The following is a 21,665-nucleotide window of genomic DNA, read 5'->3' as shown; positions in this document are numbered from 1 at the left end:
ATGTCAAACAGCAGCAGCAAGGAAGGATAGCATGGGAACAACTATGTACGTAAAAGTATGTAAAATTTTGCTTTTGAGGTGTTCATCGGCCCTGATAAGAGTTCACTTGAACGTTTACTTTGTCATTCATAGCATTATTCTCACTCCGACTAGTGATTTAAGTTTCAGTGTTTTGTTCCATGAAAATCTCCCACTGAGATTGGCTGTACATGTGTTCCATAAGCAGAAATGAGTGCATCTCACAAGATGTCAACTCATTAACCTACTCTTAGTGCATCAAAGCAAGTGTTAATTCATCTAAAAACAAATATGGTCAAGTGCTGAGCGACCATAATAAACCCAAGGCTAATGACTCAGAAAAACCAGCAAACAAACAGAGAAGAACAGGCTTTGTCCAACTGTTTTTAGTACAGAAACAAACAAGTGCACACACAGAAAAAACAAAACCATAATAGCTTAAGTGCTATTGCTGCTGCGGACTATACACCCCAGCCCAAGATGTTAACCTCCAGGCCAGACTGACATGTGTTTGCTTATCAGATGTTTTAATTGATGGGGTAAAAACTTTGTGATTCATGCACCTCAACAAAAAAAAGCTGCGTATACTTACCTAAGATTCCAGTTCCGAGTATTGTTGCAATGGTCAAAAAGTCTGGGAAGACATAAAGTGATTATTATTATGATTATTTCTTGTTCTACTTGTAGGAACAATAATGTTTGACTAGAACATACAAAATAACACCGAGGTTCACAGAAAGAAAAAATTAAATATATTGCAAATACCAACTGAGTTGAGTGAAACAAATCAGGAGGAATGTCTGCAACAGCCTTAAGCTGAGAACGCATGGTCAAAGGTGGCCTCTTCCTGCTCAGGCCACACCCTCCAGGGTAGCATTACTTGCCGCAGCTTCAGTTCATAAACAGCCCACAACAGCCTTTGCACTGTTTGGTGGATGTCTTCAAAGTGCAACTCAAACAACACACATTTGGTACATAAACTATGCCATCTTACAAAAAGTAGTGCATGCAACGATCAGCTGCTATAGGGCCAATACTAAATATAACAGTGTTCAACACACACCATCAAACTGAATGCAGCCAGGACCTTCTTTACTTTCATTCATTAGATTGGGGGTGGGGGAACTCCAGGCCTCAAGGGCCGGCATCCTGCAGGATTTAGATGTGTCCTTGATCCAACACAGCTGATTTAAATGGCTTCAAGTTCTCCAGAGGCCTGTTAATGAACCAATCATTTGATTCAGGTGTGTTGATGCAGGGTGATACCTAAAACCTGCAGGACACCGGCCCTCAAGGCCAGGAGTTCCCCACCCCTGCAGTAGATGGAGCTGACTCAAACACTAAAGGTTATACAAGAGACAGCAAAACCATATGATATTTTTTTGTTTTGACATGACAGCTTCAGACCAAAGAAGTAGGGGTTCTACTTATATATCCCCAAAACTTACATTACAAAGTCTTCAATATTTGTTGAGCACCTCTCAATTAACAGTCTGAAGATATACATACATACATACATACATACATACGTATATACATATATACACATATAGTGCCTTCCCACTCTACAGCTATTTTTAAGGGTAAATTAAATTGACAAATCACACTGACTAACATTATCATTTTCTAGGTAAAGCATACAGATACTGAACAGAAAAGCAGGCACGCATTGAGTGTATGGTCTAGCATAAAAGACAAAGAAATAAACCAGGCAGCACAAACTCAAATAACTTCAGCACCCTTCCTGATATCTCAGCAGAGCTTTCACTGTAACTCCACTGTGCAATCGGCCTTTGCAGTGTAATCACAGCTGTGGAAGGAACTACATTTTTCAGAGCTGCACACATCATCTCTGAGCTCACTCGGCCTCACATAAACAACTCGTTCTATGTAACCGCTATCACTCTGAGATTTAAATTCAGCATTACAGTGAATAACCCCAAACGATCCTTCACACTGCCTCCATCAAGCAGCAGATATCACAGATATCAACGTACACTAAAATGTTAAACAGCTAAATGAAGCTGTTAGCATTTTCCATAATTATAATGTACCACTAACTCAAATGAATGGTCCTGGTCAGTGTTATGGAGTTTGCAATTTTTATGTTTGGGAAGCATAGTTTTTGCTTATTGAGAATAATATTAGTATTAGCAATTAATACTGATGCACTTTCATGTTGGTATCTCTGCACAAACCGCAACATGGATGAGGACATGCACACCTTTGCACTCTTTGAAATTAATGTGCACACAAGAAGCCGCAACATCACATGAAAAGAGAGAACAGAAAGAGGTTAACTCTGCTGGCCTGATGAGGAGGGAGAACAAGTGAAAATAACAATAAAGGACCATGACATGTCATGCCTTTATGCAGTGTAAGCTCTCCATCTGATCCACTTTTAGTCACTACCCACTGTAGTCAACCAACCTCTCCTGTGGGTATAGTCTACATTTTGTCTCATCATGCTAAAAGTGGGGGAAAAAAACTCCTGGGTACTTCTTTTTCACTAGCCACAACAATAGTTTTGTGTTGGGACCACATAGTATGTATTCTGGTGGGTGGGTAATGCTACGTTTACTAGAGCAGGGGGGCGTTCAAACCTGACTACAGAGAAAATCACTCAGCCATACGATTTGTCACACATCACCACCATGAGGAAATGAGACTCTCTCAGATTCATTCTTCACTGCATAACAGTTAGTCCAAACTAAGGTCTGACCAATATTGGGACTGTGGAAAGAACTCAAGCAGTGGAACAGTGTCAGTAGAACCAGTGCACTCCATACACCACACGGTAGCAGGATTTATTTAGCATATGGCCACACCCACCTAATATTACACTGTATATCTAACAAACACTGTATTTAAAAGAGAGAAAAAAGCTGCAGGCCACTATGTCGACATGTGAATTTTAATAATTATGTGAACAATCCCCTTTTTTGACTCTGTACACAACCAGCTGATTTTAAATCAAACAACAAACATGTGATTGAAATGCACCATCTCAGCTTTAACTCATAGGGTTTAACAAAAGTGCTGCATTCACTTTTTCAAAATCACAGCCATTTGTATACATAATTCTCCATTTTTAAAGACTCAAGCAACTGGACAATTGACTCAGGTGAGGCCTTCACCTCTGGAATACATCGAGCACATAAAAGATCTGGATTTGATTACTTGTTGCCACATCAACAATACAGACACTCTTAAAAAACAGAAATCCAATGGCCAGCTTAGCAACACCAAAAGGCCTGAAAGACCAAGGAAGAAAATTGAAGTTGATGATGGCATAATTTATTCTTTGGTAAAAAACAACAACAAACAAATAAATAAACCTTCACAGCATCTAGCGAAGTCAAGAGCATTCTCAAGGAGGTAAACGTGTCAATGTCAAAGTCTACAATCAAGACGCGTTCTCATGAATATAAATGCAGAGGTTTTACAGCACTGTGATTACACTCAAGAACCGAACGGCCACATTAAACTTTGTCAGAAACCATCTAAAGAAATTCTTTGAATAGCTGCAACCAAAGTTAACTTTCACCAGAGTGATGGGAGGAGAAATGCATTGAGAAGGAGAAGAACAGCTCCTGATCAAAAACACACCACATTATCTGAAGGTGGAGATGGACATGGCCATGCATGGCTGCCAGTGGATCCAGTGGAACAAGATCACTAGTGTTTATTGATAATGTGACTGCTGACATAGAAATCAAGACTAATTGTGATGTGGACAAGGCCATACTCTCTGCTCAGATTCAGCCAAATGCAGAACTCATCAGACAGTTTCACAGTACAAGGTGTACGAAGGCATCATTTATGGACCTAACCGTAACCCTAACCCAGTTTAGTTTTAGTAGCTCAAACTATACTTTAAAAACAACATCTGAAGCCTTACCATCACATAAAAGCTTTTACATTTGCGCTACATATTACCAGAGAGTAGTCAGAAAGCTATGAAACCTTTTTGGGTAATTACAATAAACACCATCAACCAGCCTCGCCAACCACAGGCTGATGGTTGTATTGACGAGACAGGTCACTTTTCTGTCGAATTCGGATCCATCACTTGGACTCTAAGGACCTCCCATCATCACTAGAAATAGGCTGTCATTTTCAATCAGCCTGGTCGTTTTTTACGATTCTCTTATCAGTCCTCTTCTGTACTCTTTCAATGCCGTCCAAAGATGAGTGAGGCACATATGGTGACGGTAATCAGACATGTCGTGAAAATCTTTCATATTGTCTGCGTTCTCACAGCTGGGCAGGCATGTAATATAACAACTCAATAACTCATTTTAGACAGATATAGACTGTAACAGCAGGAGAGGAACATGGAACTTGGACAAAGTGACCTTATTATTCATAAATAGCATTTTGATTTGGATGCTTCATTTTTGATTGACCCCTGTCTTTATTCATGCAAACAGTTTGACACTTCTTACTCACAAAATACAAACAGACAACTTTCTTTTTATAGCAAGTGCATGGAAGAAACTTTGCCACAGTGACATTGGCAAAAAGAGAAAGCTTAGAGAAAAGTACAGCGATGGGAGGCTTTAATAAGCTATAATACGTGACATGTCTCGTGATGTGGACATGAACCTAACCTCTGAATGTTGATGACTTAGGACTTAACCTGACCTTAAAGAGTCCCTCAAGACAATATTTGAAGATATATGAAAGACCTGCTTTGAATGATAATTTGTGTGTGATAAGGTTTTCAATGCAATTTAATAACATAATAAGAAATTCAAAAATGACATTTACACCTTGTTTTTTTTTTTTTTAAAAAAACCCAGAATGTATGAATATGTTCAAAAATATCATTGCAGATGTTTAGGGTGTCGACAAGCTGTCTCATACATCACATAAAGTCCATTTTTGATAGTTTTTGCAATGGAGGCATCAGGTTCCCAAAGCTCCCTGGTCTATGATGCTTGCTGGACTCAAACTGGCTTCCAGTCATGATGTCAGAAAGTCTAATTTTGATTTTGGGAGAAACTTTCCACTTTCTGTAGAAGAATTTGAAAACAGCATAAATTATTTGTACGGGTAAGATCAAATATCAACAGGGCTACCAGCTCTCAGACTTTTGGTGTGAGTCTCTGTCAAATATAAGAGGAAAATCTTGCTCAGTATAGGATAGAAAGAAAAAAAAACACATACACAGTGGAAATGATGGAGTTTGTATAGCCTGACAAAGGCAAAGGAACCCTCACTAACATCGCACAATACCCTATATTGAGTTTTGATTTAGTCAATTTGAAATGGTCACATAAATGCAAAATTTACTCAAAACATTATCCATTTGTGTTTAAATTTGTGAATTTCATAAACACAGTTTTGCCTTCAAATGTAATCCCTGTTTTGCCAAAATGATAATACCTGCCATAGCATGAATAGGATTTATATAAGCATATAAGTACACCGACAGCAACTTAATTATCAAATACATCTGAAATTCAAATGTAACCACTAAATCTGAGATGTCTGCCTCTGTCATCTTAATTCAGGAAGAAGTAGGCAATTTTACCCTGGATACACAAAAATATGTATTTTTCCCCTGTAATGTTTATTACATATATTTTTGTGGTTTCAATTCAATGTAGTTAGATTTTCCCTGTTTTATGTTAGTTTAATCATTTCAGTGCTAAAAGTCTAATAAAACTTTGCAACACAGCTTTGTATCTATCTATCTATCTATCTATCTATCTATCTATCTATCTATCTATCTATCTATCTATCTATCTATCTATCTATCTTCACATCACCTAGTAGAGATGGGGCGAGAGGGGAATTTTAAAATTCTCCACTTGCCCTGCAGGTGCTCTTTATCCTCCCCAGAGTGGTGGGAGCTTGAGGATTCTATGCAGTATCTTTGCTGTTCCTAGCACTGTGCTCTTCTGGACAGAGATCTTGGATGTTGTTCCTGGGATCTGAGTCACTCACCCAGTTTGGGGGTCACTGCCCCAAGTGCTCCGATTACCACTGGGATCACTGTAGCCTTCACACTTGACATCTTTTTGAGCCCCCTTATCGCTTGGCATTTCTGGTGCTTCTTATGTTCCTTCTTCCTGATGTTGCTATAACTCAGTATAGCTAAATCTATCAGTATGTCTGTCTTCCTCTGCTTGTCCACTACTATGCTCAGTTGGTTTGCCATCACCAGTTTGTGCATCTGTCCCACAGGATCTTAGTTTGGTCATTCGCAACCACCCTAGGGGGCAGATCCCATTTTGACCTCGGGACCTCCATGCCATACTCGCACAGATGTTTCCGTAGACCATGCCAGCTACTTTGTTATAGTGTTCCATATATGCCCTGCCTGCTAGCATCTTGTTCCTGATGACGGCTCTTAGGGTCCTGTTAATCTTGTATAATTTTAGCCCTTCCAGGATTCATGTGTGAGACACTGAGTCACAGCTTTCTTTTGCTCAATCCAGGGAGCGCACAGGTTGGTCAGTCTCCTCTTACAGTCTTGAGATGAGTGCTCTATCTACCAGGAGCTGATGTTTCTGCCAATTCCTTTCTATGCCCTGCTCATGTTATGAGCCACGTGCCTGTTAAGCTTAGCCCCTGATACCTGACAGGAGCTTCTATGTGGTGCTGAAGCAGGTTATTGACCACGAGGTGGATGCGACTGGTCCATTCTGGGGATCCTTGGAGATCAGGACTGTCTGGCATTTGGTTAACCATTCTGGGTGCATCTTATCCATTAGCAGTTGGTTCATATGTGCTGCCAGACACGTATGCCTTCTTGTTCTACTAGCCCACTTCTCATCACTGTGTCCTGATTCCTTCCTGAAGTGGACCTTGTTAATCTGGGCAACGCTGACTGCTGAATTTACAGGGTAATAGCTTTTGGTGGTTACAATCTGATGGTCACTGGAAAAACAAGCTTGTCAGCATTGGAGGCAATCTCAATGCAGAGAAATATGGAGATGATATTCTCCAACCAGTGGCAATCCCATATCTCCAGTCTAGGTGTGCTGTTCATGCCAGGGTGACCAAATCAACCACATTGGCTGACTTGAGACAAATGCTGGGTGACTAATAAGACGCCATCCCACAGCAGTGTGTGCCCAAGCAGGTGGCCACCACAAGGAGGAGGTGGCAAGCTGTTATGGCTGTATATGGTTCTCCACATGCTACTGAGGCCCCTATTTGTTTAATGAATGATGGGTTAAATTGCCAGTATATGTTGTTTCTGGAGACTTTCATCATCTAATCCAATAAAGGACACCAAACACAGTCCACAGCAGAATAAAGTGCTTGGAATTGGCAGAGAAGATTTGGCCAATTTGTAATGGTCACAACCCACATACTCAACACTGCTGCTTCACTGATAGGAAGTGGTGACAGCCTGTAGACCAATACTAAACTTTCACTGCAGTGCAAAATTTTACTGGTTGGGAATATTAAATATCCTGTCAGACACCGTAGTGTGGAGTGTGGCTTCATTTTTCTTGTGTGAAAATATGACTCTTTAGCATATATTTCCATGAAACCTTTTTCACATAACTTGCTACTTAGTACTTCAAATTAAATTTGAAGTAGTAAGTAAATATATATATAAACATATATTTCCTTTGTTAAATGCATGCCGAAGTGAAATGTAAAGCGTTGTAAAACATAAGGTTTTGCAAAGCTAGGTATGTATATTTACTGCGTTATGAACAGGAATTATTTTTTAATTTTTCTAGTGGAAACAGCGTCCTCCCCGTGCCTGTCCTTCGGGGCGTTTATCCGCCTCCTCCACCCCCTCTGTAACACGAATGGAGGCTCGGCTCTTCAAATGTGTTGATATGATAAATTTATTCGGCTGCGACAAACCAAACGTCGCCTAAAACAGGGATGCGGCACATTTCCCATGATTTTCTGAGCGGACTTGTGTAGCCTGTGTTCGGTGTTTGACTCTAAACGTCGTGGTGTGTGTCGGTACTCACAGCACTGCAGATAAATAAACCGCAACTTCCAGTGTCTGTCCTGGTTTTTCCGCGTTATTTTGATGGACAGAGTGCTGAGACTGTTGTCAGGGATGGGACAGGGGCTCGTTTGGTTTCTTATCTCCACTGAATCGGTCGCCATCATTTTCACTACCCTATCTCTGTCCCCCCCAATCTCCTCTCTCACTCTCCTCCTCTCCCTCCTTTCTCTCTCGCAGCGCGCGTACACGCGTTGTCGTCGGGATGCTGCGCGTGCCCGATGGTCTTTCTTTCTGTTTGGAGCGTGATCCACCCAAAGGACGTTTGAGTCAAAGCTAGCTCGAAACAGGTATGGTGAATAATATAATGAGCATGTAAAGAGGAAGCAGCCTGCAAAAGACAGACTTAATGTGATAAAAGCAGACCAGAAGACGGGAGCACACAGACAGAAGCAGCGTTTTTATTCAATATTTTATACAATATTTCAGAAAATACTGCTGAGGCATGATGTGGGATGGTTCAGTAGATGTGACAAAATTACTTGACAGAGTGCTTGCATTTAACATGATATTGATAAAGACAAATAGGTAATAAATATTGTGTATGTATAATGGCTAAAGAAAGCAATGATGTCCACGTACTGATTTCTATCTGAAGCAGAGATTTATGGGAGAAACAAAAGGGTAGTTTGTGCATTTAGATGGGATGAGGAGCTCGATAATTTTGTTTATTCAGTAATGCTGCTCCTCCACATCAAAAGGAACCAGATGAGATTGTTTGGGCATCTGGCTTAGGGTACGTCCACACTTACATGGGACATAATATAGCTTTTTCTATGCATTTTGGCCTTTTGTCTATATGCAGATGGCCAAACTGAGCCTTTGGAAAAGCCCTGTTAGGGTGAAGACTTGCAGAAAAGGAAAACAGATTTTGTCTTGTAACGTCAAAGGTGGCATCTTTATCAAATTTTTTGACATCGGAATGTGCTCTGTGTTATTGTTTGTGAGCTTTTGATTGGCCAGCATTTCTTCCTGCTGTTGTACCAACTCCTGTTGCTTTAGCATGCTATTGACAGCAGCACGCTGCACCTTTTCATCTTTGTGTAGAAAGATCCGTACTGCAGCACGATAATTAGCCCAAGTACACATTAGAGCTCTCTCATGCACGAAGCCCAAGACCTGCTGACTGTCATGGACGTTCACCCAAAAGTTGCCTGACCTCAACCACACTCAACATTTGTGGCTGCTTGAAGACTAAAAACTCCCTTACAGCACAAGCTGTTTACAGCATTGGAGCATCATGCTGAAATAAATGAGTTGTAGGTCAACTCCATATAGCTCAACATGGAGTAGAGCTAAGGATGGAAAGCCAGCATGTCTGTATAGGTGCTGTCATTCAGATCGTGTTTGCCTTAATAGCTTGAACAAAGGAGGTACATGGACTTCTTTAAGTTTGTAAACAAGTTTCATCTCTCAGGCTTCTGAGTTGTGATAGCTCTGACGGTGGAAAGCCAAATACCAATATAACAATAAAAGCTTCTGAAATCTATGTACATTAATAATAATAACAACACCCATAACCCAGCTTCTCCTAACCTGAACCTATCAGAAGCAAGGAGAACCTTGACTGCGAGTGTTGTGTTGGTAAAGTTACGAATTCCTACCACTGTACCCTATGCACATGAAAAAGCTGAACTCTGTTTCACAGGTGATGCTGACCTGGGTGGATGTGAGCAGGCACCCAAAATGTTAAAATCTGTTTTTGCCCACTCTCCAGTAACCCCTCCACCCTCCAGCTCTTCAGAGAGTATACCAAAGCATTGCTGAGAGACATAATCTCTCTTTAACATATCCTGTGTTTGCCCCAGGGCCTGCTGCCAGTTGGACTTGCCCCAAACACACATATTAGGTGTCAAGGAGGCATAATGACCAACTCAACTGACTTCTTGCAATGTGGAGGAATAGCAGCTCTACTCTGAACCCTTTCTGGATGATTAAACTCCTCACTATGTCTTGGAGCTCCTCTATCACAGGAAGCTCATTTCTCCTCTTCACTACCTATAGCTTGTGGCCATAGGTCAGGCTAGGAATATAGATTGATTGGTGAACTGACAGCTGTATTTTCGAACTCATTTTGCAGGCAAATAATAGTTGACAAAAAATGTATTGACCTTTAAGTGTTTCTTTTCATTTATTCAGTTTATTCCTTATCCAAACATACTACTTTCCCTAATTTAGTTTGCTTTCATCTTAATAATTACTTTTAACAATAGAGCTACACTTTTGGTTGTGTTTTAACCATTTAGCCATATTCTAAACAAGCACGTATTCATACATGTATTTCAGAATTGCAGTTCTACTTTCATAAGTTTTCCCGTGTGAGTATTTTTTATAGGTGACAATTTCATAAACAGAGATAACCTAACCTTATCCCTATTGTCACCCTAATTTGGAATTAAAGTGCCTAACTTAGCTACAACTCTAACATTATTCCAAATGTTGAAAACATAATGGCACATGTAAGTTTACAGTTGCAGAAATGAAGGCAGAAGTTTAAAACTGTTTTTATTGCATTAAAAATTCAACAAGACTTTACATAGTGAAGAGGACAAAAAATCCATGCCAACAACCTGTATAAGCAGGTTAGTGTTAATATGTCATGCATAAGAAACCAGGCCATACTAAATCTAAATCTCCGAATGATTCGACTAATGACAGCATTTTAAAACAATATTTTTTTTCCCATTTTAAATGTACAATTAAGAAAACAATAACAACACAGTGTGATTAATAACTGCAGAATGCAAATGTTGAGAATTAGAAAACAGAACATTCAGATTTTGTGCAAATTCCACAATACAGCAGTTTCCAGTATTGTCTAATTTTATTAAAAAATATATATTTCACATTGCATATCGGTTTAGCCTAACTGTCCAAAATTTCAAATAAATACTGTACACAGTAGACAGCACACAGTTCAGCCAGGTCAAGTACTTTTAAACCTGTGGGTTGAGACCTCTTAAGAGGTCAGGTGAATCTGTGTTTGTGCAATTATGCAATTTGTACTGCAGATAATCATATTTACGTGATATTTTATCCTCGTACCCTTATTATCTTGTCATGCCTGTAACCTTTTCATTAAAAAAAAAAAGTTTGTGAACCTCTGGTGGTTTATGTACAATATATTAACAGCCAATAGCAATAGCCAAAAACAATAATCCATGTACAAAATGGTGACGTAATGATGACACTCTGCATGGCTCATGCAATTACTGTATAAACCAAAACCAAAAAAGATGAAAGAGTATGCTGTGAAGCAGACTGGCCATACTGTAACCCATCAGACCAAATGGAATCAAAATGACCTTTTAGTTTGTCAGAAATCGGATTAACTGTATGTGGTAGATAATTAGGTAATTTACAGTCCATCTAGAACTGTAGTCTGCTTACTGTATGTTAAGTCTGTGACACAGTGACAGGATCAGTATGTCTCACGCATGAACAATACACAACAGACAATACATTTACTTTACAAAGTGTACAAAGACTAATCAAACAACAAAGCAACTCTTTTAAAAAAAGGGAAGATACGTCTTTTAAATATTCAAAATAAAGACCTGAACCGGAGCAGGCATAACATGCTTATTGTATTGGTAGTCCACTGATGTGCCTGGTTTGTATGTAATGCACAGCATGCATGATAGTTTAAAACCTTTAGCCATTTGTATTGACTGAATTTCTGATTAATTACATGACATATGTATTATCATATCTGTTAACTAGCTAAAACAGCAAGCTAGTTAAAAAAAATAAAAATCTTAGTAACAACAATCAATTTTCAAAAGTTGGATTTAACTTAAAAATTCAACAGTTGTTACAGTTACAGCTGTTGGTCCAGTCTGTTTACCACAAGCAGCCAATCCATAATCTATAGCTAAGCTAGATATACGCTGAATGGGTTTTCTGTGTTTACTTTTAAACAATTACATCACCACTAAAACTTGTTTTGCATATAGTCAAAATGCAGTGTAATGCTACTCCAATAAACGATCGTGATAATCAGATATTTTAACGCCACATCAGTGACTTATTGATGAGATTCCAGTGTCAGTCAATTAAAGTTTTTGGTTTGCCATTTAAATAAATTAAAGCATTTTCTCCTCTGATAAAAGGCACATTATTTAAAGCATTCGACATTTACATTTTTTGATCCCTGAAGAGTTTTACTGTTTTTTTCTTATCAAATCAGTATTGCATTTCTGCTTATTTACAAACTGGATAGTAACATATGTAGAAATGATCAGTTTAGCTTACAAAAATTTTGTGTATCAAATATTTTCTAGAAATTGAGAGGAAATAATAAAAAAAAAAAAACATAATATTTGAAAGGTTGAAATTCAACTGTTTGAGTGCATCGCAATTAATGCAAAAACACTAAAACACATGAGAGAGCAGACAGATTATCTGGGGAAGAAAAACAATTGTAGTCAACGCTGTTGGTATTTCTCCAGATGCTTAATTATTTCTCAGAACATTTTATAAGTGTGTAATCTCTACAAATCTCTAATTTAATAAGAAATTACAAGATGTAAAATCTAAGCCCATCCATTACCCTCCCACCCCTTAATTATGCTACAAAAGTCTATCACATTCAAACTAATATAAATAAGTCAAGATAAGAAATATAACGTATAAAATTGTTATCTTTTTCCTATTGCTTTTATCACAGTCACTACTATTACAAACATCATGCCTAACTACAAAAAACCTGAAACCAGTTATTTTTCTATCATTTATATCTCACGATTCTTGTTATTTCAAGGATTATCGAGCTGTTGATCTGTCATTCACAGCTTTAGATTGGTTCCAGCTTAAAAACCACAAACCAGGATATACTATTGCTCTTGCTCACAACAATCCTCTTCTTGTTTCCCAAATTATTTCATGATATTAATTAAAAACGGTGACGAAAAAAGAGATTTATTGCTCAGCTCTCCATCCGTGCATGTGCAGGCTGTTAAAAACAGCACATCAGCCTTAGACTCAGAAGTGTCTTGTCGTGAGAGCGAACTGATGCCGAATGAGAGAGATTGCTTGATTGTGATAATAATTAGTGAGAGAATGTGCGAAGAATAAAGAGACAGAGGACTGTTGTCACTTAGAACACTAGGAGTTTGCAGTATGTTGTGCACACATTGAGAAAATGGGATAAATGACAAATGGAGATAGAAAGCAACTGTCAAACAGCTGCCATTACAGTGTGTGCTGCTGCTCATTCTGCTTTAAAACTAAATGAATGCATGCTAAAATATTTCACCTATTTTCCAATATATGTAGACACTGAGATTGTCAGCAATACTACACTGGACTGGATTTCTGAGTAGCCAAACAGAATATCTGATTCAGCTGATTAAAAAAATGCCTTTTACACTAACGTTGACTGTGTTTGTCTATTGATTGCCCCTCTTTTAATCTTGCATTTCTCTCACTTGTCTTTCACATATGGCGTTTGCATGACACAGCCAGTCCCAGCTTTGAGCCACCATTCATACTTCAAAATAAGGATTACACAACCGCTTCTTTTCACCTGACACTGATGAGCTGTATTAGTTTTGTCAGCAGGAGAAATTAGTGGCATTGCACATAGTCATCTATGAAGACATATTTAAAACAGCTACTTTTAAGACGCTTTTTGCTGACTATGCTACAACATGGAAATTGTGGAATAGCTGATTTTATTTGTGTTACTGTGTCAAGTTGAGTTGTGTTGATGCGCTTCATCAAATGCAGCAGACCTTACAGTAACATGCCATTGCTTACAGCAACAGCAAAAGGGTGATTGTTGGGTAGGCTGATACTAGAATGGCTTTTTGCTACACGCAGCCACACAGAGAGCTGAGTATAAGAATATTACAATTTGCATCTAACTTTGCTAATGCTAACGTTGCATTCCCCTGCCCAAAAGCAACTGTTTGCATCCTGAGGCAAAATCTATATTACATTCAATTAATTATTATGAATTCTTATAATATTTTTTAGTAAAACAGAAAAAGGCCTCTGGATTACCTAAAAAATATTAGCTGCTTTTTAATTAACTAAGCAAACTAGCCATTTGGTTGGGCAGCTAGTATTTGGTTTGACACCAAATGAAAAATCGGATTTGGAACATTTTAGGGAGCAGCTTTCCTAAATTTTGTTGTCCCAAAAATTGTGCTTGCAGTGAGTGCAAAGTTAACATGAACTGTTTTCTAGTATAAACAACATTTCAAGGTTGTCAAAGTTACCCTGACCCAAACCATTTTTGCCCACTGGCTTTACAACAGCTTTCAGTACTGTGTCTACAGCTCTAAAGACTGAATATTTTTACTTGAAAAAATGATTTCTAAAGTAATCTTGTGCAGGGATTTGCTCCTGATGGAAACTTTTCAGGCACAAATTACATACCTGGTGTAAAGTACTAAGAAAGTACTAATGCTGTTTATTACGTTCACTGGTAGAGAATTTATTCCAATTTAAAGAACCTCACCGTCTAAGCATCATATGCGTGTATAAGCCCTAGTGTGTGTTAAATTTGTTTCAATACATTCATCAATCAAGTCTCTGAAATGTCTCTCTATGATACGAACTGCATATCGCTGTCATTTGTTTGACACTAATTACTGGAGAGGTGTGGAAGTGAACACCTTTATACTTTACACATTATAGACTGGTGATACTATGGAATGGCAGCTCCAATGTCTTTGAGCATTGTTTTTTCAATAGGTGGATTTCCTGTGACCTTAAACCTTTTTCAGGACTATAGTATGATGGGTAAGATTAGTTAGAAGATCAGCCGTCTTCTGCTATTTGCATTGAATTAAACTTTATTAATTTAATATGTGCCAGTTACGTCCGTTTCAGCAAAAATCCTCATTCACTTGAATAATTTTCAAACAAGTCCAAACCAAAACACACAAGCCTCTCAGCTGACTGGATGGCCCTGAGGATGAGAGACAGAGACTGGTTTGTGGCGCTGTGGAAAAGTACTTCTTTGTTTGCGGAGTTGTGTTTGATTGCTTTGCTGGGGATGCTGCAAGGCAGGACAGCTTCCTGAGGGAACTTCAAGATGGAAAACTGAGGAGTCTTTCCTGGAAGGCTGTATAACAGATTCCTGTTGAAGGACATAAAGAAAAGAGAGTGTCACTAAATACCTCGGGCATGTTTTAAAATGTATATATATAACATCCATACTAATCCGTTTTAGGACCCCCAGGCCTACCCAGTCTAAAGCTCAGTGGTAGGCAATAACTTTGGGAAGTTTGGTGCAGACAACCATATTCACCGAGTCAAATCAGTCACTTCTGTTTCACCGATTCAGGAAGACAACAGAAACATCAACATTCGCCATCAGTGGTTAATTAAACATGAATAAAACAGGGGTTGCTGAGTTCATTCTCTATAGAGGAGCAGCTGTTGTGCATTTATGCATTTAACATGAAAACGCGTGCATGAATAGTCATGTGATATCTTCAGGTGTTGTATGGAGAATACGTCTGAAATGCTGCTATGTGCACCTTTAGTTTATCTGAAGTTACATCTAAGTTCATAATAGCAGAATGTAGCACGGCAGCACAGTTCAATTAAATTAATGATTACATTTATCCAGTAAGGCAGTTTTATTTGTGAAGCACATTTCATATTTGTATTTTTCAAAATGCAAAAAGAAATGATAATAATAATAATAATAAAAGCAGCAGCCATCAAAAAATAAACCTTTTTACAATAAATTAAAAACTGAAAAAGACAGGCAGTAAAGAGGCGTTCTGTGAGTTTCAAGTAATTCCGGTTTAGTTAAAGGCATAAAATCTTTTTAACATGGATATAAATTTGGTAAAAGTGGGAGCAAGCCCATTAAAACTCCAAATGCTAGTTACATACATAATGTAATGTTCTATTAATTCTAGATGACTGCCAGGTGTACTGGATTTTTAACATCTGTGTTGAACAGTAACAATGAAATGGAGCACTCATTGTGCTGACAGCTCATATTTTTTTCATATATTCTCATAAGTCTTTATAGGGACACACAGAGTAAACATAATAACATAATGTTGCTTTATACTTGGCACAGGGTTTTTGTTTGGTTTGTTGGGAAAGATGAAAGAGATTCCCTGGGAACAGCAAAGCTCACTGCCATCAACACCACAGAGCGCTACCTCATGTCATATCATGGATCTGTGTATAACAAGATGGCACTTTAGGCCGGCCCATTTTGCATGTCATGTTTTTGCATTTTTAGCCTTTTCACATGTAATTTGGCATTGCTGAATGAAACACAAATGTCAGGGCTAGGGTGTCATTAGCTCACAGATCTCGAAAAAAAAAGGCACAACCTCACATGAAACTATTTCAAAATGTTGCCTATATCGTCAAAAAAGTCACGAGAATAACAGAATTATCAAACGTTTTGTCAAATGAAATTCATTAGCGTACTATAAAACACAAACTGCTGTTCTTAAACAATTGCATTCTGTATCTCTTTGTGTTTTTGTCACATTTGCTACTCACTGCCACACACCTAAAGCAAAGCATGTATATAAATAGAGATGAGCCTTTGAGGGTAGCAGAATACTCATTTGTAGGTCAGAAAGGCAGTGACTGCAGAGTGTTGCGCTCCTCGGGGCTCAAGTACATTGATTTCTCTTAAAGTGGCTGAACTGCCAGTCTCAGAAAGTAAATGGAGTGATTCTTCATGTGTTAAGACACAGGTCGTGGGCTGCAGGGTGTGAAGGAGCATTGACCTTCAGTACACAATTTAGACTCAAAGTCAGAGTGCTATGAAGATTCTGTATCTGCTCTACAACATAAAACCAGCATATGACACCAGTGAGGCTTCTCCTCCAAGTTAAGGATGGTTAGGTGCAATATTTACAAAGGTATAATAGGATAATAGGATATATGATACATGGAATTTGGCTGCTGCATGTGAGACACTTTGATATATTCCAATATCCATTGCAACAACAAACTGGAATAGGTGTCAAAATATTTGGCAGTGACTTAGTATGAAAATCTGGCCAGCAATAACTACTCTACTACTGAACAAAACTATCCTTTCAAGTCAATTACAACCTCCCTACTTTTAAGATTAGAAATAAAACCATTCCTTTGTGATAGAGGTTAGTTAAGGGCTGGATCAGATTACCGTGAGGCATCCATGATCATGCTGCTATAGGCTCAGGCTGCTGGAGGCCCTCCAATGATATATTTCGTCTCTCCTCTCTTTTGCACTCTACATACTTATATTCCACTAGTGCATATTATATTAACTTTGTATTATTCTCTCTCATAGTTTGTTTTTTTGTCCTCTTTGTTGTATGTTAGTTCTTTGTGCTTTCCTCTTTCCCCTTTCCCCTACGGATCCAGGCAGATGGTCACCCTCATGAGACTAAAGGTCTTTTTTCTAATTCTTTGTCTCCAAACGCTTGCTCATAGAGGTCTTTGAGCTTTTATCTTTAATGTTGAGGGATTACTTTAAAATATAAAGTCAGAAATTACTTTTGTTGTGATACTTTCTTAATAAACTGAGTGGATTTTTTACTGCCAAAAAAAAAGTGCAAATATGTATGGTAGATGGCAATGATAGCTCATGTGCTACTCAGTCTGTGGGGGAGTATACTGCATTTATCAGAAAGCCAAAATCAGGAAGTTCTGCATGCTGCAAAAATTGTAGATTTGTTGAAATTATGAAGTTAAAAAAAGAAAAGAAAAAAAACCCAACAATATAAAATGTTGATGATATTAAAAATGTATTTATGCATGAGATGTGTTATTTAATTTTTATTTATCATACTTTTTTGTTTTGTCTTGTTATTTGGAATCATCCTCTAATGCAGTGATATAAGTTAAATTGGCAGACAAGTTAAAATAATGGTGCATATGATGTGTGGAGATTGCCCTGCACTAACTTTAGATTTGTGTCCTGAGTTTGATGTTTTAATATCAACATTGCAGCTTTATGTTTATATGAGCTGCAGGCCTTTTCTTTTCAATGTACTGTACCCCATGAGTGGCTGTGGAAGGCAGGGAGTGGAAATGTCTTTCCTCCTCTGGAGGAATTCGAGATCTGAGTGATTCATATAATCCTTAATCACAGTTAGTACCTCCACCTCCTTTCGTGTCCCAGTGATATTACAGTCAAAATAAACTTTAAAGCCAACATCAATCAGTTACAGTTCCACCCAAGTCTGATGCTTTGCAGTCGGTTTAATCGGCCAGTCAGTGGGGGTTACTGCATGTAGTGCCTCAGATAAATTCTACTTGAATCAACACCTGGGATATAAATGTAACATGAGTGAATGAAAAGAGGAAGTTTGACTGGACTCGACTGATGTTTCACCCCTACCATTGCCGATGCCGTTAGAAGGAGTCAAAGTTGTCCTACGCATAACTCAACACGTTTTCCCAAAGTTAAAACATCATGTAAGGGTTTTACCTGGAATGTACTTTTTGGCTTAAACATTGAAAGCATCTTCAGACTGCTCACAGCATTAAAAGGATATTCCAAGTGTTGACTCGTTCATCATGTTCATTAGTAAAGATAAATACTCTCCAAAAAATGCTCTTAAAGTTCAATTTCACCAGCAGAGCCAATGAATATCTGACAAACATCTATGCGCCCAGTTTTTAGTTCACATCACACTTGAGTTATTTTAATGAGACTTTTCCAGTGGTTTTGCCTCCGAGTTCCTCCACACTGGTATTATTATTAGTTTTATTTCAATTAATGTATGATATTGTAAGCACAGCACATTGCCACAGGTGTATAAAACCAAGCACCTACAGTAGCCATACAGTTTTACTTTACAAACATTTGAGAAACAGTGAGCCGTTCTAAAAAGCTGACTCCCCTCTTAGATATTCTTTCATCAACTGTAAGTGATGACACATCCAAGGAGGCAGAAGTGTTTGACAGAGTGGGCTGACCCAGTTCTGAGGGACATTGATGTAAAATTTGCCACCACTCTGCTCAATCAGAGTTCCAAACCACAGCACAAAGGCCGTACACTGGGAGCTTCATGGCATGGGCCATCATGGCTGAGCTACTGGATTTTCCTACTTCTGAAAGCCCTGAAAAAAAAAATTGCTTTTAGAGCTGATGGATTCCCAGAACTATATATGTAAAGACAGAAACTGGGAAAAATCTGTCCTTGCTGTCAAGTATCTCGAAAAAGTGTTTCTGGATGTATCCACAGAACTGGGTTTGGTTTAGTAGTCATCAGATATTGATTACAATTTGATTTTTTTTTTCTATTGTCTGAAGTATTTTCTATTGTAACTATATAACACTCACAGACAGTATAAAAGATGCACATAGCTATTTGACATCATCCACTATAGTCCTGTCTTAAGGCCTTGAGTTTAGGACTGTCTTGTTTACAAAAAATGGATGTAATGAAGAAGGGTGGGTCTGACTGTATTATTGGCTAATGACTTTTGATCAACAATAAATTGGCCAGATAACTCCCATTAATGAAAAATAGCATAACAAAACAGACTTAATTATTTATTTAGGATAACCAAAAAAAAGTGACTGAGCCCATAAACTGAGCAGGAAAGTTTTCCCAGAGGAGACGTCAGAAAGCTGTTTATCTCTAGACTTGGGACTGAAAGTCTTTTTGCAGCATCTTGCGGCCTTCATATGGAGTACACGTTTTTAGGCTCCTATGCACTGGTTTAATTTTTCAGATCCAGAAGCTACGTCCATGTGTCCATGATCACAATCTGCCCTCAGACTGTGTTGCAACAATATTGCAGCAAAACCAGGAAATTCCAAAAGGCTAAATCCCAAATTTATTTTATTCTGAATTTTTTAAAATTTCTTCAAAATAAGACATTTTCTCCTTTTAATGTTGAGACTATAAGCTGTACTGTACATGTTGGTTTTCCTCACGTTACACTTTTTTATATTGATTAAACCTTGTGTTACTGGAACAGATTTTCCTCTTTGGTATTACATGCCTTTCACTGTCGCTGGTGATCCTTGTAGTAATTTAACCAGAAGAGGTGGAATCATTTTCTCTACAACCCAAACAAACAAAAAAAATCACACCAAATATAAAGTTCAGTATTTTTGCTTGTGTGGTTGCAAGAGACAAACACACACTGTGAGTTTAAGGCTGCAGTACTTTACAGACCTCCCAGGGATAGTGTACGCACATTTGTGTTCATTATCAGCTGCTGTGTGTTCACTTCTGTTAACAAGGAGCCCGGTGTCATTATCCTGCATGTTAATAGCAAAGACATTACAAGTGCTTTAAGAATGAACAGCAAAGTGAACAGAATGAAGAGAGTTAACCTGTGCATCAATTCTCCAGCACTTCAGTACTCAAGTATTTTCATAATGCAGTTATTGTAGACGTTATTGACTTAAGGTTCATGGTTTAACATTGTCCTCATTTTATGACTATAGGGGACGTTTGTTCTGCAACTGGAGTTTGTGTAAAACACACACACACGCACACACACACACACACAACAAAGTGCAATACAGATTAGAGAGAAAACAGTATTACAAGAAGCACAGTTAAAGTGTTATCCAAAGTGCTTTCCATCAGCATAGTGAAAGCATTAGAATGAATGACAGATGGACTCCATTAGTTTATCCATGCAAGTGTCTCGAAAGCAAAATCTAAAGTCACTATTGCAAATTATCTACAGGCTAGATGGTTCAGATTATCTGCTATGGCATTAAATTTAGAAGGACCTGCCTTTTTTTAAATGTCCACACAGTTTATCTCCTTTGGAGTACTTTCTAAGATACTAGTATCTTTTAAGAACACTTACAGCCCAATTGTTACATTTCCAAACCATGCAATGTTATTGCTTGGCTATTTGTACAACAGAAACCTACACAACTGATCAAAAGAGTCTCAGATTCAAGGACAGTTCTGTAAAATATTTACCTCATCTCAGAATAATGAAAAAGGTATTTGTGTTTGGACTGTTTAGCTCAAGCATCAACATGTAATTCACACTGAAGTTTGTTATCGAGGGGAATATCTAAGTAACTGTACCTCTGCAACCGCTGAGTGTGAGCTCCAGTCATCATGTTGGACACATTAGGTGGAGCAAAGAATCATTACTGTGAGTCATAAAGTCTAGACCATCATGATGACACTTCCTTCCCTTCAAAAATATGATCAAAGAACATAAATATTAAGAAAATGTTAAGATGTGTTTTGTGTGTGTTGTGTTAGTGTGGTAGAGCTGTGTTTGTGATGCATACAAGGCAGCATTCTGCTACAAAGTAGTGGTTGCAGTTGCAAATTAGTTGGATTATCAGTTAGATTAAAAATTATGCCTAGAGTTGAACATAAGTATAAACCACACATAGGACCACCCTCTTTGCCAGGGCTAATCATTATCCTGGATTTCTCTCCTGTTTCAAGACCAAGTTCATTTTTGAACTGAGATGACATAAGGCTGCACTAACTTCCCAAATTGTCAAATGATATTTTATAGCAGAAACACAGTGTATGGAATTCAATGGTAATTTAATGCTTATTCCATCTTTCTATTTGAAAGCAACACTATCATACAAACAAATCACAGACATTTTTAAGACTTAGTTAGCATTACTGCCTCACTGAGCAGACAAAATGTCCTAATTATGTGTTTCGGTTGCATATAATGCACCTCATGTTGTCAAAGTAAACATTTTAAAGACTGTTTAGCA

At 38.1% G+C, this 21,665-nt stretch overlaps 2 protein-coding genes across 8 annotated transcripts in view; both read right to left on the bottom strand.

The window, feature by feature from the left end:
* Positions 1-8,224, bottom strand: part of si:ch211-51h4.2 (uncharacterized) — a 93,093-nt gene extending 84,869 nt beyond the window's left edge. The window contains exons 1-2 of one of the 5 annotated variants that reach the window (XM_013270751.3): positions 7,971-8,224; positions 611-652 (exon numbers count right to left, since the gene is read on the bottom strand). In XM_013270751.3, coding sequence (XP_013126205.1) covers positions 611-652; positions 7,971-8,115 — 187 coding nt within the window. In that variant the 5' untranslated portion in view covers positions 8,116-8,224. Of the gene's footprint in view, positions 1-610; positions 653-783; positions 1,162-7,970 lie in introns of those variants that run through there. The other 4 variants (XM_019351686.2, XM_005451126.4, XM_019351687.2 and 1 more) reach the window with 4 other exon arrangements.
* A 2,258-nt stretch (positions 8,225-10,482) lies between these two features.
* The window catches only part of naaladl2 (N-acetylated alpha-linked acidic dipeptidase like 2), a 460,031-nt gene continuing 448,848 nt past the window's right edge, over positions 10,483-21,665 (bottom strand). For all 3 annotated transcript variants that reach the window (XM_005451121.4, XM_013270770.3, XM_025903118.1), the window contains one exon: positions 10,483-15,098. In XM_005451121.4, coding sequence (XP_005451178.1) covers positions 14,858-15,098 — 241 coding nt within the window. In that variant the 3' untranslated portion in view covers positions 10,483-14,857. The remainder of the gene's footprint in view (positions 15,099-21,665) is intronic.

The sequence above is a fragment of the Oreochromis niloticus genome, linkage group LG23 (assembly GCF_001858045.2).
Source record: "Oreochromis niloticus isolate F11D_XX linkage group LG23, O_niloticus_UMD_NMBU, whole genome shotgun sequence".
NCBI lineage: Eukaryota > Metazoa > Chordata > Actinopteri > Cichliformes > Cichlidae > Oreochromis > Oreochromis niloticus.
Note: the sequence above shows the minus strand (reverse complement) of the source record. Positions and strands in the feature narration are given on the sequence as shown.